This window comes from Megascapheus bottae, chromosome 21, assembly GCF_031878675.1.
Source record: "Megascapheus bottae isolate mThoBot1 chromosome 21, mThoBot2.hap1, whole genome shotgun sequence".
Lineage (NCBI taxonomy): Eukaryota > Metazoa > Chordata > Mammalia > Rodentia > Geomyidae > Megascapheus > Megascapheus bottae.
Window position 1 is genome coordinate 16600571 of NC_143529.1, and position 13904 is coordinate 16614474.

At 44.7% G+C, this 13904-nt stretch overlaps 1 protein-coding gene across 1 annotated transcript; it reads right to left on the reverse strand.

Annotated features, from left to right (window-relative positions):
• Positions 1–10992: 10992 nt before the first annotated feature.
• On the reverse strand, positions 10993–12723 carry LOC150048699 (gamma-crystallin D). Its single transcript, XM_090354364.1, has 3 exons — positions 12715–12723; positions 12354–12596; positions 10993–11267 (listed from the first exon to the last, which is right to left on the reverse strand). The coding sequence occupies exons 1-3, from the start codon at positions 12721–12723 to the stop codon at positions 10995–10997; spliced, it is 525 nt and encodes a 174-aa protein (XP_090210490.1). The 3' UTR covers positions 10993–10994.
• Between the last annotated feature and the right edge of the window lie 1181 nt (positions 12724–13904).

Below are 13904 nucleotides of genomic sequence, written 5' to 3' on the forward strand. Positions count from 1 at the left end.
CTTTAGTGTTCAAGGCTATCACTCTACCACTTGAGCCATAGCTTCATTTCTGGCTTTTTGGTGTCTAAATGAGTATACGAGTCTCAGACTTTTCTTCCCTGGGTAGTTCTCAGATCTTAGCCTCCTGAATAGCTAGGATTATAGCTGTAAGTCACTGGCAGTGCACTTGGCTTTGCCTTTAAGACAGGGTCTCACTATGTAGCCCAAGCTGCTCTCCAACTCACAAATCTCCTGCCTCTACCTCCTGAATGCTGGAATTACACACACTAGACACCTTTTGTGTGTGTTTGGGGGGGACATGGGGTTTGAACTTGGCCTGGGTGCCGTCCCTGAGCTCTTCAGCTCAAGGCTACTGCCCTACCCCTGAGCCTGGGCCTAGTCCCTGAGCTCTTCAGCTCAAGGCTTGAGCCAAGCCCCACTTCCCGTTTTCTAGAGGGTAATTGGAGATAAGAATCTCAAGTCCTTTTGTGTCCAGGCTGGCTTTGAACCTTGATCCTCAGATCTCAGCCTCCTGAGTAGCTAGGATTACAGGCGTGAGCCACTGTGCTGACACGAGACACCTTTTTTGTCTGAGCATGTTCTTTTGCTTCTGTAATCCTGTATATTTATGATGCTATTAAAATACAATTAATATGTATTGCAATTATTCTGCAAAATGTTATATTTTCTTACTTGCTAGAATGTGATCATTGCACAGTGCTGGGCATCTAGAAGACCCTCAAGAAACATTTATTGAGTGAATAAATAGGTAATTTGATAACGTCTTACACTTCTGTGTCGTTAATTCTTTTTTTTTTTTTGCCAGTCCTGGGCCTTAAACTCAGGGCCTGAGCACTGTCCTTGGGCTTTTTCCTCAAGGCTAGCATTCTACCACTTGAGCCACAGCACCATGTATATGGTACTGAGGAATTGAACCTGGGTCTTTGTGCATGCTAGGCAAGCACTCTACCACTGGGCCAAACTCCCAGCCCTTGTGTCCTTAATTCTTAACATGTGTACAGTATAAGCCATAGATTTTAAATAAGTATTTGTTGATTTATAGATCAAGTACTTTATTTACTCCAAAAGACTTCAGAGCCGATTTCAATGGAGAAATTCAAGAACTCAATGCTTATTTTTAAGCTTGCATAGCATCACTAGCTGCTAGCTACTTACTTGTTTCTAAAATAGGGAAGAGAGTATGTTCACTTCCTGTGTGTAAAGATGTCCAATGGAAATGCTCATCTATGAAACACCAAGCTGATGGGTGGCTGAAGAATCCTTGTGTGGCAGGCAGAGAGGGGCTGGAGCAGCAAGCAGAGAATGGAGTGGGGATATCATTCCTTCCTAGCTCTGGCAGAACAATACACAGCCTGATGCTTTAGGGCCTCTGCTGCACAGTGACCCCATTGGTTGAATGGAGCCAAAGGGGAAGGCCATTATTAGATCTGAGGGTGAGAGAATGAGCCCCAGGTATTTATTCATGCACCTATCTCTCTCATGATGAGTACCACCAGCTGACTATATCTTTCTGAAGACTACAGGTCTTATCAACATGTGCCAAGATGTCTAAGCTTTCTTGATTCCAACAACTGCTTTCCCCTTACCCTTCAGGAGCAACAGAATTTTCTTTTTTAGCTCCAGGCTTCTGTATCATCTTTTTTACACTGCCACATCAGTGTAACTAGGCTCTCTACTGAAATAGCCTCAACAAACGCATCCCTCTCTTCTTGAATGTTTAACTGCTGCAGCAATATGAGAAAAAGTTGCAAATATGGATGTATCTCATTTATCACACTCAGAAAATAACTTAGGACTTGATTATAAAGGCCATGATAGAAATGATCATGGTACAAAGTATTTCCTTAGAAGGCAATCACTGGATATTCTCAAGAATGGCAAGAGCAGAGGTAATATAAAAATAGCTGTCATATCGCCCAGTGCTAGCCACAGTTAGGCACCTTATAGGTGTTAATTCTATTAGTCATGGCAGTTCTATGATAAAAACAGTATCTCTATTCAACAGACAGGAAATGGAAATATAACTTATCACACATGCTCAAGGTCAGACAGTAAGTGGAAAATACAGGTTCAGTGGATGTTAGCCAAACCTTTACCCTGTCATTGTAGCCCTGAATGTCCTCTTCTTTGGTTCTGATCAGTGCCAACCACTGCCTTCACTCTGTGAGAACAAAAGTATATCCTCAGCCAGGTGCCAGTGGCTCACACCTTGTCATCCTAGCTACTCAGGAAGCTGAGCTCTGAGGATCACAATTTAAAGCCAGCTCAGGCAGAAAATTCCATGAGACGCTTGTCTCCAACTAAGCAGCAAAAAGCTAGAAGAGGAAATGTGGCATAAATGCTGTCTGGGTATTTTTTTTTCCAAAGCATGCACCCTGTAGGGATCACCTGCTAGAGCAGGCAATAGACTGGGGAGAGACAGTGATGGTGCTTCTTTAGATACGCCTGGCCAAAACAGTTAACAAGGACTATGTTCTTCATGTCTTTATATAAGGCAGGAGGGGAAACTAGACAGGACATTTCTTCTCTGCATTGCCCTTAGCTCAGCACTTCCTCTGCCTGAAATATTCTCTCATCCCCGTCCTTATAGGACATTTTCAAGGCATAGCTTGAGCACTACCTGTTTGCTGAACTGGTTGTGAGAAAATATCCACATGTTCTATGCTGATTGGCGAATGGTCTTTGCCTGAATCTTGATGTGCACTTATGTCACCCACTTGAGGTCTCAGTTCAGTCTCAGGACCTCAAGATGGCATGTGGCTGGTTAGGTTATGCCTTTAATTTTTGGTTCTTAAATTGCAATCTTGTCTCTCTTCCATTGCTTCCACTTTTAAACTCTCATGGCACATTTGTTTTTTCTTGTTTTGGTTATATACTAATTTTGGGAGTGCCTGTCTCTCTTAGCTGGTGATGGCTATATCTACATGATATCCATTTTTTTTTTGCCAGTCCTGGGCATGGGCTCAGGGCCTGAGCACTGTCCTTGGACTTTCTCAAGGGTAGCACTCTACCACTTGAGCCTCAGCACCACTTCCGGCTTTTTTTCTATGTACGTGGTACTGAGGAATTGAACCCGGGTCTTTGTGCATGCTAGGCAAGCACTCTACCATTAGGCCAAACTCCCAGCCCCGTGATATCCATTTTCTAAGAATTTTGAACAAAACTTGGTGTGTAGGAAGACTTAACTATCATGATGATCTTGCTCTCCAGCCATTTAGTGTTAAGCAATTCGGTTTGATGACAAAGCTATAAAGTTTTACTATATTTGTTTTATTTATTTATTTTTTAATATTTGCAAGTCCTGGGGCTTGAACTCAGGGCCTGAGCACTGTCCTTGGGCTTTCCTCAAGGCTGGAGCTCTACCACTTGAGCCAGAACACCACTTTGGCTTTTTCTATGTGTGGTACCAAGGAATTGAACCCAGGTCTTCATGCATGCTAGGCAAGCACTCTACCACTAGGCCAAACTGCCTGCCTAATTTTTATAATACAATTAATAATAATTCACCAGATGCCAGTGGATCACATCTGTAATCCTGCTTACTTAGGATGCTGTAATCTGAGGATGGCAGATATAAGTCAGACAGAGCAAGAAACTGTGAGATTCTTACTGCCAGTTAATCACAGAAAAAGTCAGAAGTGGCACTGTGGCTCAAGTGGTAGAGTGCTAGCCTTGAGGAAAAAGGAGCCCAAGAACAGTACCCAGGCCCAGAGTTCAAGACCCGGAATGAGCAAAAATAATAATAATAATAATAATAATAATAATAGTTCATTGTCAAAAATATAGAGTAGGTGTCAGTCTATTTGTGAGGGGTGGCAGGGGGGCAGGGAGGTGCATCTGTTCTGGTGCTTGAATTCCGGTCCTGAGCCTTGTCCTTGGGCTTTCTCAAAGCTAAGGCTCTACCACTTGAGCCACATCACCACTTAGGTTTTTTTTGTTTTGTTTTGTTTTGTTTTGTTTTGCCAGTCTTGGGCTTGAGCTCAGGGCCTGAGCACTGTCCTTGGACTTTCTCAAGGCTAGAGCTCTACCACTTGAGCCTCAGCACCACTTTTGGCTTTTTTCTATGTATGAGGTACCAAGGAATGGAACCCAGGCCTTTGTGCATGCTAGACAAGCACTCTACCACTAGGCCAAACTCCCGGTCCCCACCACTTAATTTTTTCTATGTATGTGGTACTGACGAATCGAACCCAGCTCTTCATGCATGCTAGGCAAGCATTCTACTGCTAGGACAAATCCTGGCCCCCCCCCCCTTAGTCCATTTTCTGTCACTTAGAAAGTGTCTAAGACTTGGCCAATACAAAGAAAAGAGGCTTATTTAGTTCACTGTTTGGAAGGCTGAAAACCCAAGACTGGCCTAGTGGCCAGAGAGAATGAGCAAGAAGAGGGTAAGTCCAAAAGCAGTAGTCTGCTTGATTTGTGGATCCATGAAGGATTTTGGGACCTGGGGCTACTTTCAGGGTCTCTTAACATTTGTACCGGTATAATGGATTTTCTGGAATGTGAAACAAAGCCCAAAAGGTAGGAGAACATGAGTTAGACTTGTGAGTTCTATCAACAATTCTTTTTAAAAATTTTTAAATGAAAATGTTATTCTTTTTGAATTGCTGATTCACATTATGGAACATGTTTCTGTATTAACACTTAAAAGAAATACTCTTTTGATGTCTAAAAGTTAATACCTTAAAATTCAATTTCTGACTTAGATGGCTGGCAGAGCATTGCTACTATTCTGAAAACAGGGCTTAAATGAACAGATTACATATAACCATTTTCTACTTTCTACTTCTACAGTTTTCCTCAATAATAAAAATTTCCATCTTTCCTTCCCATTTCTATTCATCGCACCTATCAGGTAACCTTGATTTAATGAAGGCTTTATTGAGCCCTCACCAGGTGGTTGATTCTCTATCTCTTTTGAAATATCATAATCTACTATCTCATTGCGAGCTGTCTCCAGTCAGTTTCTTAGTGTCCTGGGTGTTGATAGCCTACTTTGCTTTCCACCATGTTAATTAAATTACTTGTAGAATAAATTATTGTGGAGTGTCCCACATGTTGGTGATCAGGCAAATGTCAGGATGCTCATTAAGTTTTCCTCAACACTTGCAGGAAGGAAAGCATGGCTATTCTGTTTCTAGTTCTCTCTCACACTCACACTCTCAGCACTGGCAGAAAATAACACAGTTACAAAATGCCCTCCGATGGCCTTAGACCAGTGGATCTCTTGAGTTTCTATCAACAATTCTTCATTCCCATGTTCAGACCAGTACCTGTAGAAAGGGGCTGGTTCAAGCAGAAAGAGAAGCTACTCAAAGCAGCCCAAAGATAGGCAACGTAGGAGTCTTAAAGTGTCAAGGTTGTGACTTTCAGGAGGACAGTAAGAGAACACTGAAGGTGCCATTTTCTCTGGATGCACTTAGTCTGATCTGAAGTGTTTTAAGACAAGTGGAAGGAGGATGCCAGTATGTATGTGTATGCATATATATATATATATATATATGTAGAGAGAGAGAGAGAAGGAGGGAGGGAGAGAGAAACAGGATGTCAGTCAACAAAGTTGGAACAAGTGCCTTTTTGTCTTTAAGAAAATGAATCAAGAGTTCTACATTAAGTATTCACATGCAATGATAAGAAAAAAGCAAAAGGTATAAAACTCTTAAGTAAATAAGAGTTGTGCTTGAAGGAGAGAGGAAATGCTTGGAGCAGGATGTGGGATCTATGTCACTCATGAATTCATTTTCATAAGGACTATATGGACCTACTGGATATTGGTGGCTGGAACAAATGATGGGTTTCCCATTTGAAATAGTCCCACCTATTCTGGCGAACCCCACAAGCATCATGTCTCTCATGAAATGCTAATGAGATGTCACAAAGCCCTTAAACATGTATTTTTAAATAAGACTTGCATTTACTTAATAAGCACCCTAGCTAAATGATAAATTTGCCTCCTGAACAATGAATATCTAAAAGGTGCTAAATAATCTCTTCCATTTGTGATTTGGGGAAAGGCTTTTGAATTACATTGCCTTTCTCTGGCAACCACCAGGTGGCACTCTTTTATAGATAAATTCCAAGTTCCATCTTACTAGAAAAACGAAAAAAAAAAAAAAGGTCCTTTAAGGAGCTGAAATTTAGGTGTTGTTGTTGTTGTTTTGCTTTGCCGGTCCTAGGGCTTGCACTCAGGTCCTGAGCACTATTTTATTTTTTTTTTTTAAGAAAAAAAAATGCCAGGTGTGGTGGCTCATGCCTGTAATCGTAGATACTCAGGAGGCTGAGATCTGAGGATCACGGTTCAAAGCCAGCCCAGGAAGTGGGGCTGTGGCTCAAAAGGTGGGGCGGTAGCCTTGAGTTGAAGAGCTCAGGGACAGAGCCCAGGCCCAGAGTTCAAGTCCCATGATCCACAAAAAAAAAAGAAAAGAAAAGAAAGGAAGAAAGAAAGGAAGGAAGGAAGGAAGAAGAATGAAGGAAGGAAGAAAGAAAGAAAGAAAGAAAGAAAGGGAAAAAATGGAGGCGCCATAATCAATAAAGATGTGAGAAGTAGAGTACAGAGACAGAGGGATTCGTGATATATGTTGGGTACTGCGGCTCATGCTTGTAATCGTAGCTACTCCATAGGCTAAGATCTGAGGATTGCGGCACAAAGCCAGGCTGGGCAGGAAATTCTGAGACTCTTAACTCCACTGCAATACCCAAAAAGCTGGACGTGGAGACGTGGCTCAAGGGACAGAGCTCTAACCTTGAGCACAAACGCTCAGGGTCAGTGGGCATCTCGTAGAGCCCGTGGAAGGAGTGGAAGTCCCCGCGGTGGAAGCGGCCGTGGAGCGCGCAGCAGTCCTCGGTGGTCTCCGCCGTCCGGCCTCGGCAGGCCTCCCGCTCGTCCTGCGGGTCCTGGCCTGGGGCGGCGGCCGCGGACAGCCGGGCCACGGAGCGCGGCCGTGCCCGGACCTCAGCCGGGCTGCGCCCCGGGGAAGGCAGGGCGCCCGGCGCCGTCCACGCAGCCGTGCGCGCCGCCGCTGCCCGCGCCCGGCGGATGTGGAGACCGTGTCCGGGCGCTCCCCTCGCTCGTCTTTCAGGGCCTCTCGGGCGTCCGAGGCTCGGCCGGGACGCTGAAGCTCTGCCCGGACGTCGCGCTCACCAGGCGGATTCCTGGCGCGGGCGGGCGTCTCGGGAGCAGTGGCGCCCCGGGGGTCAGGAGGACGCCCTGCCTTCCCCACGGAGGCCCCGAGGGGCGTCCCGGGCGGCGGGGAGAGCGCCTCGAGGGCTGCGGCTCTGCTCCGCCCCCCGCGCCCCAGGAGGAAACGGACGCGGGGCTGCAGGGCGCGGGCAGCGGGCAGCGGGCGAAGCCTCCCTCCAGCCCCAGCCAGCCCGCGCGTCCCCGCGAACCTCCGCCCGTCCCCGCGATTCCCCTCTGCGGGCCGCAGCGCCTCTCCCCTTCCTCCCGAAGGTCTGCAGGGAGGCCTCTCCCGGCGACCGCGTCTGCGGGCTGGGCTGGACGGCGGCGTCGCCGGCTCTCCCCGTCCTGGGCCTGGGGCTGCCGGAGGCCTGGACTGTGCGGGCGGGGCCGACTGCAGCTGGAGCTGGTTAGTTCAGGGGATATTTTCTGCAAAGGAAATAGGACCCGAGTTTGTCTTCTCTATGGGGATGAGAATTTTTTTTTTCCTAAGAAAACTTCTCCGTGCTCTGTGTATGTCCATAAACAGAGGATGGAATAACTGAGGAAGGTGAGTGACAGACACCCCAGGAAGCCCAGATCACACACGTGTCCTCCATCCAGGCGCTAGGGCTTTTCTGGATCTCGACACTGGGCCTCGGCCCCACTGGCAAAGAAACACCTTCCAGGATTCACTGGAGGACCTATAGCCATAATTATATCAGTAATGTTTTCTATTCCATTAATCATTTTGCTAAGAATGGCCTTGGCTTAGTTGATTCTACCTGCTGACCAATGTAAAATAACTCGTAAATATTAACACATTTCAAAGGTTTTCATTTTACAGAAGTTCTGCCTATTCTGCCTATTATACCTGGGACAAAAACCCTAGCTTCTGCTTTAGAAACTGCAGTCTCTCTTCCTGTCCCCAGACTTCCAGCAGCTCCAGGTTTCTCCACCTGGGAACCATGCTGACAGTTGAGGGGGAAATATTCTCAGCACGCAATCCTGTACCCTACCCTCCAGAGGAGAGAGCTACAGTACCTTTCTCCTGGTGGCAACTGAAAGGATGTCCAGAAATAATGAAAAGGAACAAAACTTCCTTCCTCTTGACTTTGAGACCTAGTTCCTCTTCTTCTGGATATAAGGATACAAACTTGAGCACCCTATCACATTCTTTAGTACGGCGCTCACCTTCCTATGTTTTATCCTTAAAAAAAAATCATCTTTTCCTGAACAAATTCTGTTGGAGCCACAGAAGTTTAATAAGTTCGAATGCACATTGTCCTTGAATTATAACTTTTGCTGAGTCTGTTGATGTGTGCCCATAATCTCACTTATGTAGGAGGACTAAAGTCCAAGGCTGGCCCAGGCAAAAGCCTGAGCCTCTGCCTACTAAACTAACTATAGGGCTGGAGAGTTGGTTCAAGTGGTAGAGCACTTACCAGGCAAGCACTCTGCTGAACTGCCAAATATTACACACACACACACACACACACACACACACACACTAGGCTGGAAGTGGTACCGTGGCTAAAGTGGTGGATTGCTAGCCTTGAGCAAAAGAAGCTCAGGGACAGTGCCCAGGACTGGCAAAAAAATATCAATAAATAAAGGTACATATAAAGATTATGCATAGTAGTATATTAGAATTGGTGTGTGTGTGTGTGTGTGTGTGTGGCAGTACCAGGACTTGAACTCAAGGCCTCAGTGCACTCACTCAGCCTTTGTTTCTCATCACCAGTGAGCAACTACTTAAGAACATTTTTTTATGTATCATATTTATTCTTTTTTATACCTATTTTTATTGTAATGTATAGAGGGTTTACAGTTATAACCACCAGATAGGTACATTACTTCTCACACATTGATACCCCCTCCCAATCATCTTGTTTACATTTTTTTTAATTTGCTGGTTAATTGGAAATAAAGTCTCTGTGACTTTGATCCTCTGATCTCTGCTTCTTGATTAGTAGGTTTATAGGTATGAGCCTCAGGGGCCTTGCAGAATGTTTTTTTATGATATTAGATACAATAAAATATCCAAAATAAAACATAATTAAGTAAATATAAAATATTTGTTTGATGAGATTCTATGCAGTTACCCCAATCCATGCTCTCCAAGAGTTTAAAAATATACTTCCATGTTTAGAATTTCTTTTTTTTTTTTTTGCCAGTCCTGGGCTTGAGCTCAGGGCGTGAGCACTGTCCTTGGACTTTTTCAAGGTTAGAGCTCTACCACTTGAGCCTCAGCACCACTTCTGGCTCTTTTCTATGTATGTGGTACCGAGGAATTGAACCCAGGTCTTCATGCATGCGAGGCAAGCACTTTAACCACTAGGACAAACTCCCGGCCCCATAGAATTTCTTTCTTTCTTTCTTTCTTTCTTTCTTTCTTTCTTTCTTTCTTTCTTTTTTTTTTTTTTTTGCCAGTCCTGGGCTTAAGCTCAGGGCTTGAGGACTGTCCTTGGATTTTTCTCAAGACTAGAACTCTACCACTTGGTACCAAGGAATCAAACCCGGGTCTTCGTGCATGCTAGGCAAGCACTCTACCACTAGACCAAACTCCCGACCTAGAATTTATTTCTACATTCCTGGTAGTAGATGAAACATGTGATCAGATTTCCTCTTCTGTTGTTCTTATTATCAGACAGTACTAGTGAAGTATATAAGTTAGCCAACAATTGGAACCATCGCCCCCCAAAAAAAAGATGAACGCCAGAAAATGTTAAGAGAATTAAAACATGCCAAGAATAAAATTTCTAATGGTTGTTTTACTTTATATTAATTAATATAATTAGCATTTTGAAATATTTTTCCTGATGATACCTTTCTTTCCATTGATATCTACCCTTTATCTCCTTTTATTTACTTCACTCTGGTTTCCTTTTGTTGACAAAGCTTATACTTAAGGACTAATATTTAAGGTGCTTAGTGCTGGGAATTTGTAATCTGGGCACGACTTATTCTAGGCAAAGATAGTTCTTTGTGTTTTCTATCACTCAGCATTTTTTTGGAAGTAGCCTCAGATGTAGCCCATAGCTATTTTATGGTTGCCAGGGTTACTGACTTCAGGATGATACAAATGCTAAGTGTGGGGGAGTGGAGACAGAGAAGACCTGGGGCCTTCATGATGTGGTCAACCTGCTGAATTGACCATGCTTTGATCCTGTGCTAGCCCCAGGCTTCCCATCACTGGAAGTCATTGGTTTCTGTATTGCCTGTCCATGTAACATGGACTTGCTTGCTACTTTTAGTCTAAAGCAGCATAATCACCTCAGATTGAGTTTTGGGTGTGGGATTAGGGTAAATTCTGACCTGTCTTTGGAGGAATAGAAGAGAAATAGCTAACACAGGTAGAGAGTGAGGAAGGATAATCCAGTTAAAGAAAAAAAAATATGGGAGGGGGTGGGGGGGAAAACGGGGAAGATCTTTCTGGTTTAGAATCTCTGATTTCAAAATTGGATCACACTATTTAAACTTCAGCTTTCAGGTCTTTGTTCAGAGAAAGATTTGTATCACTCTAGTTTGAAACAATTAATAGCTTGAAAGCCAAATAAGATGATATATTAGGGAAGTGCCTTGTAAGTGGTCAAGTTCACTGAACACAAAGGGTACTTCTTGGGAAAATTTTCTTGGTGATGGGCACCTGTGATGTTGGCACTTGGGAGGGTAAGGCAGGAAGATCGAGAACTCAAGGCCAGCCTGGGCTGTCTATCTAATGAAATAACAACAGGTGAAACAAAGGAAAAAATACACATAAGTAAATCAGTGCCAGGAACACACAGAAAGTATTTTATTAGCTTCCAGACTGAGAAACGATGCAGGACAACATAGTTTAATAGAAATCTATGACTCTCCTCAAAGAGCCGGCTCTGGCATTCATGGCGCCCCAGTCGTGGTAGTGTCTGTATTCCCCAGGCCTCAGCAGGTACTGGCGGCCTCGGTAGTTGGGCATCTCATAGAGGACCCAGCAGCCCTCCAGTACATTGAGGGAGTGGATGTCACTGCAGTGGAAGCGGTCTTGGAGAGAAGGGCAGTCCTCAGTGAACTCCATCATCTGGCCTCTGTAGTCCTCCCTCTCGTAGATCCTGATTCTGTGAGATCCAGCCTGGTATGTCCATGAACAGAAACAGAAAGGGGTGAAAAGTAACCATGAAATGAAACGATCCCAACAGAGCATGCCTCTGCTGTGGGAGGGGCTTGTTCAGTTCATTTTCAAATAAACCGTGAAGAAATTACTTAGAGTTGGGTACATACAAACTCCTCATTCTTGATTTTCAGCACCTTTCCAAGCATAGAGTATGAGAAAATGATCAGGGAAGAAAATGTCACATCTTGATATACATTATATAAAATATATTGATATATTCAGGCATTGTCCATGACGGAGAACTTCCTAAGCTCAGTACTTTGTACCGCTGAGAGAATTTCTACAGCTCACGATGAATTATTTTTGCCATTTTGAGAAAATGCTTTTCTCTCAAAATAAATACCTCAAAACACAATAAAATGTTTTACACATTTGGATATAAGATATGAAACCTCAAGTCTCAGATGATGAATGCTCAGTCAATAACTTATAATGAAGAAAAGTAAAAAAGAAGTCACCAGATCTAAGGACTAATTTATTTTTTTGGCATAAACTAAACTCTAGCGTTCAAAGATGCATATGAAATACACAGGACACATGTCACATATCTATGAGGCTCTACTTAAGGGAAAGTACTTGTATTCTTATATGACTGGAGGAAACCCAAAATATGCAAACCTGGGCCAGGGGATTGCACACATGAGATCTTGAATGCTCCCTGGTTGTCACGTCAAGGGGAGCCTCAGGGGTCTTCCCCCAGGCATTCGTGGGTGTTCTGTAATCCCATTCCAAGTGATTCCAAGACAGAATTTGAGTCTTATCAAGACCTCAAGGTTGTCCACACTTTCCTAGCCATGAATATTTGTTGAGAAATTGGAATCTGGGTAATGCTCTCCTTTAGGTAGAGGGAACAAAATGCACAAAACGAATAGAAGGAATCCATTCCAGCTCTCCTGGATTATTATTATTATTAATTATTATTATTGTTCTGTTCAGAAATTCCGAAGGTCATCCCTAAATGAACTAACTATTTAACCTTATTGACACCTCTGCTAACAGGGCCCTGTGGGCCTCGATGGGTGGTGACCCGAGATCTAGACTCACGTGGGGCAGGAGGCGGCAGGAGCGGATGGAGTCGCTGAGGCCCATCCACTGCTGGTAGTCGGGGTAGTCGCCCCGCCGCAGGAAGTACTGGCGGCCCTGGTAGTCGGGGCGCTCATAGAGCATCCAGCAGCCGCTGTCCACGCGGATGGAGTTGCAGCGGCTCAAGTAGGGCTGCAGGTTGGAGTGGTCGCTGGTGCACTCGTAGCAGCGGCCCTGGAAGCCCCGGTCCTCGTAGAAGGTGATCTGCAAGGCAGGGCCAGGTGAAGCCTGGGCTCAGAGGCCTGGGGCGGGGACCGCCCGGGGCCCGGGGTCGGGGTGGGGCGGCAGGGTCCCCTCCCTGGCGGGGCGCCCCTGGACTCACCTTGCCCATGGCTGGTGGAAGCGGTGGGAAGGTTGGGGCGGCGCGGCCGGCCGCTGTCTATATACAGGAGGGCTGCTGCGTTGGCAGGAACAGCACAAAAGGGGCCCGCGGGGAGCCGGGCGCGATCGTGTCCTCCCCCACCCCCAGCTGCCCCCCTTTGCTGTCCTAGTCCACTAGACTCATTGTGGGTTTTGGTCCCATTCTTTCTGGAAGGGTCGTGTTGCTATCACTGGCTGCTGCTTTTGAGATTGTTTGGGGAGGAGAAAAAAAAGTAGTTTGGGACATTGTCTATTTAATAATAGAAGTAGAGCTTCAGCCATTTCATGGAACACTCCATTCTTTCCATTTGTATTGTTGGGGAAAACAAAATAGTTCTAAATGGTGGCGTGTGTGTGTGTGTGTGTGTGTGTGTGTGTGTGTGTGTAAGACCTTACTGTCATTCCCGTGAGTCACAATCTTAACACGGATTGTTACAGGAAGGGAATGGGCTTAACTGAATGTTGGAAACTTCAGGTGAGTCCTTTGGGGGAGGTCAGGATTACAGAATATAAGAAAGTAGGATATGTCCCACCCCCTACTGCCAAGCGAACTTGCAGAACGTCTAACTTTTCATATTAGGAAGACACATAGTCGGTGAAGGTCTTCAGTATCGGTTCTGATTTCATTCTAGTCTTCCCTGAAAGTGGAGAAGGAAACAACCTCTCTTAGCTAGTTGTACTTCTGGGATTCAAAAATCATGTCAAGATGCTTAATCTTAGAAGAGTTAAAGGGAAATGTCTGAACTTGAAATGAGCAAATAAGGAAATGAAACTATTTAAAACTTCAACATTACATTCGTGCTTTGTTTATTGTAGCATAAACACAAATTCCTAAGAAACACTTCTGGCAGGGCCTTTGTTCTCTGGTCATCAAGAATAAACAAGTCCTTTCACTCAGAGGAAATGAATTGTAGAATACAAAGGAGAGCTATGGCAGGAATGGGGTAGATGGTGGAAGGAATAAATGTCTATAGGCTCTGAGTCTAGGAAGACTTTAGAATGTTTTTATTGGCCTGGACAGCAGTTCCATGGACTGGAAAGAGCACTGGAGCGGAAGAGGACCCAGTGTCCATCCTGTCACATTCAAAGAATTCCTCACAATGTTATGTGGCCCCATAGAAAGACTTTGTTCTGACAGAAATCTTTCTAAGT

Excerpts from the sequence above, each read along its gene's own strand:
- LOC150048699 (XM_090354364.1), bottom strand. Across the intron at positions 11,268-12,353 it reads CCTGCCGCCTCCTGCCCCAC|GCTGGATCTCACAGAATCAG; the intron begins GTGAGTCTAGAT and ends TGGACATACCAG.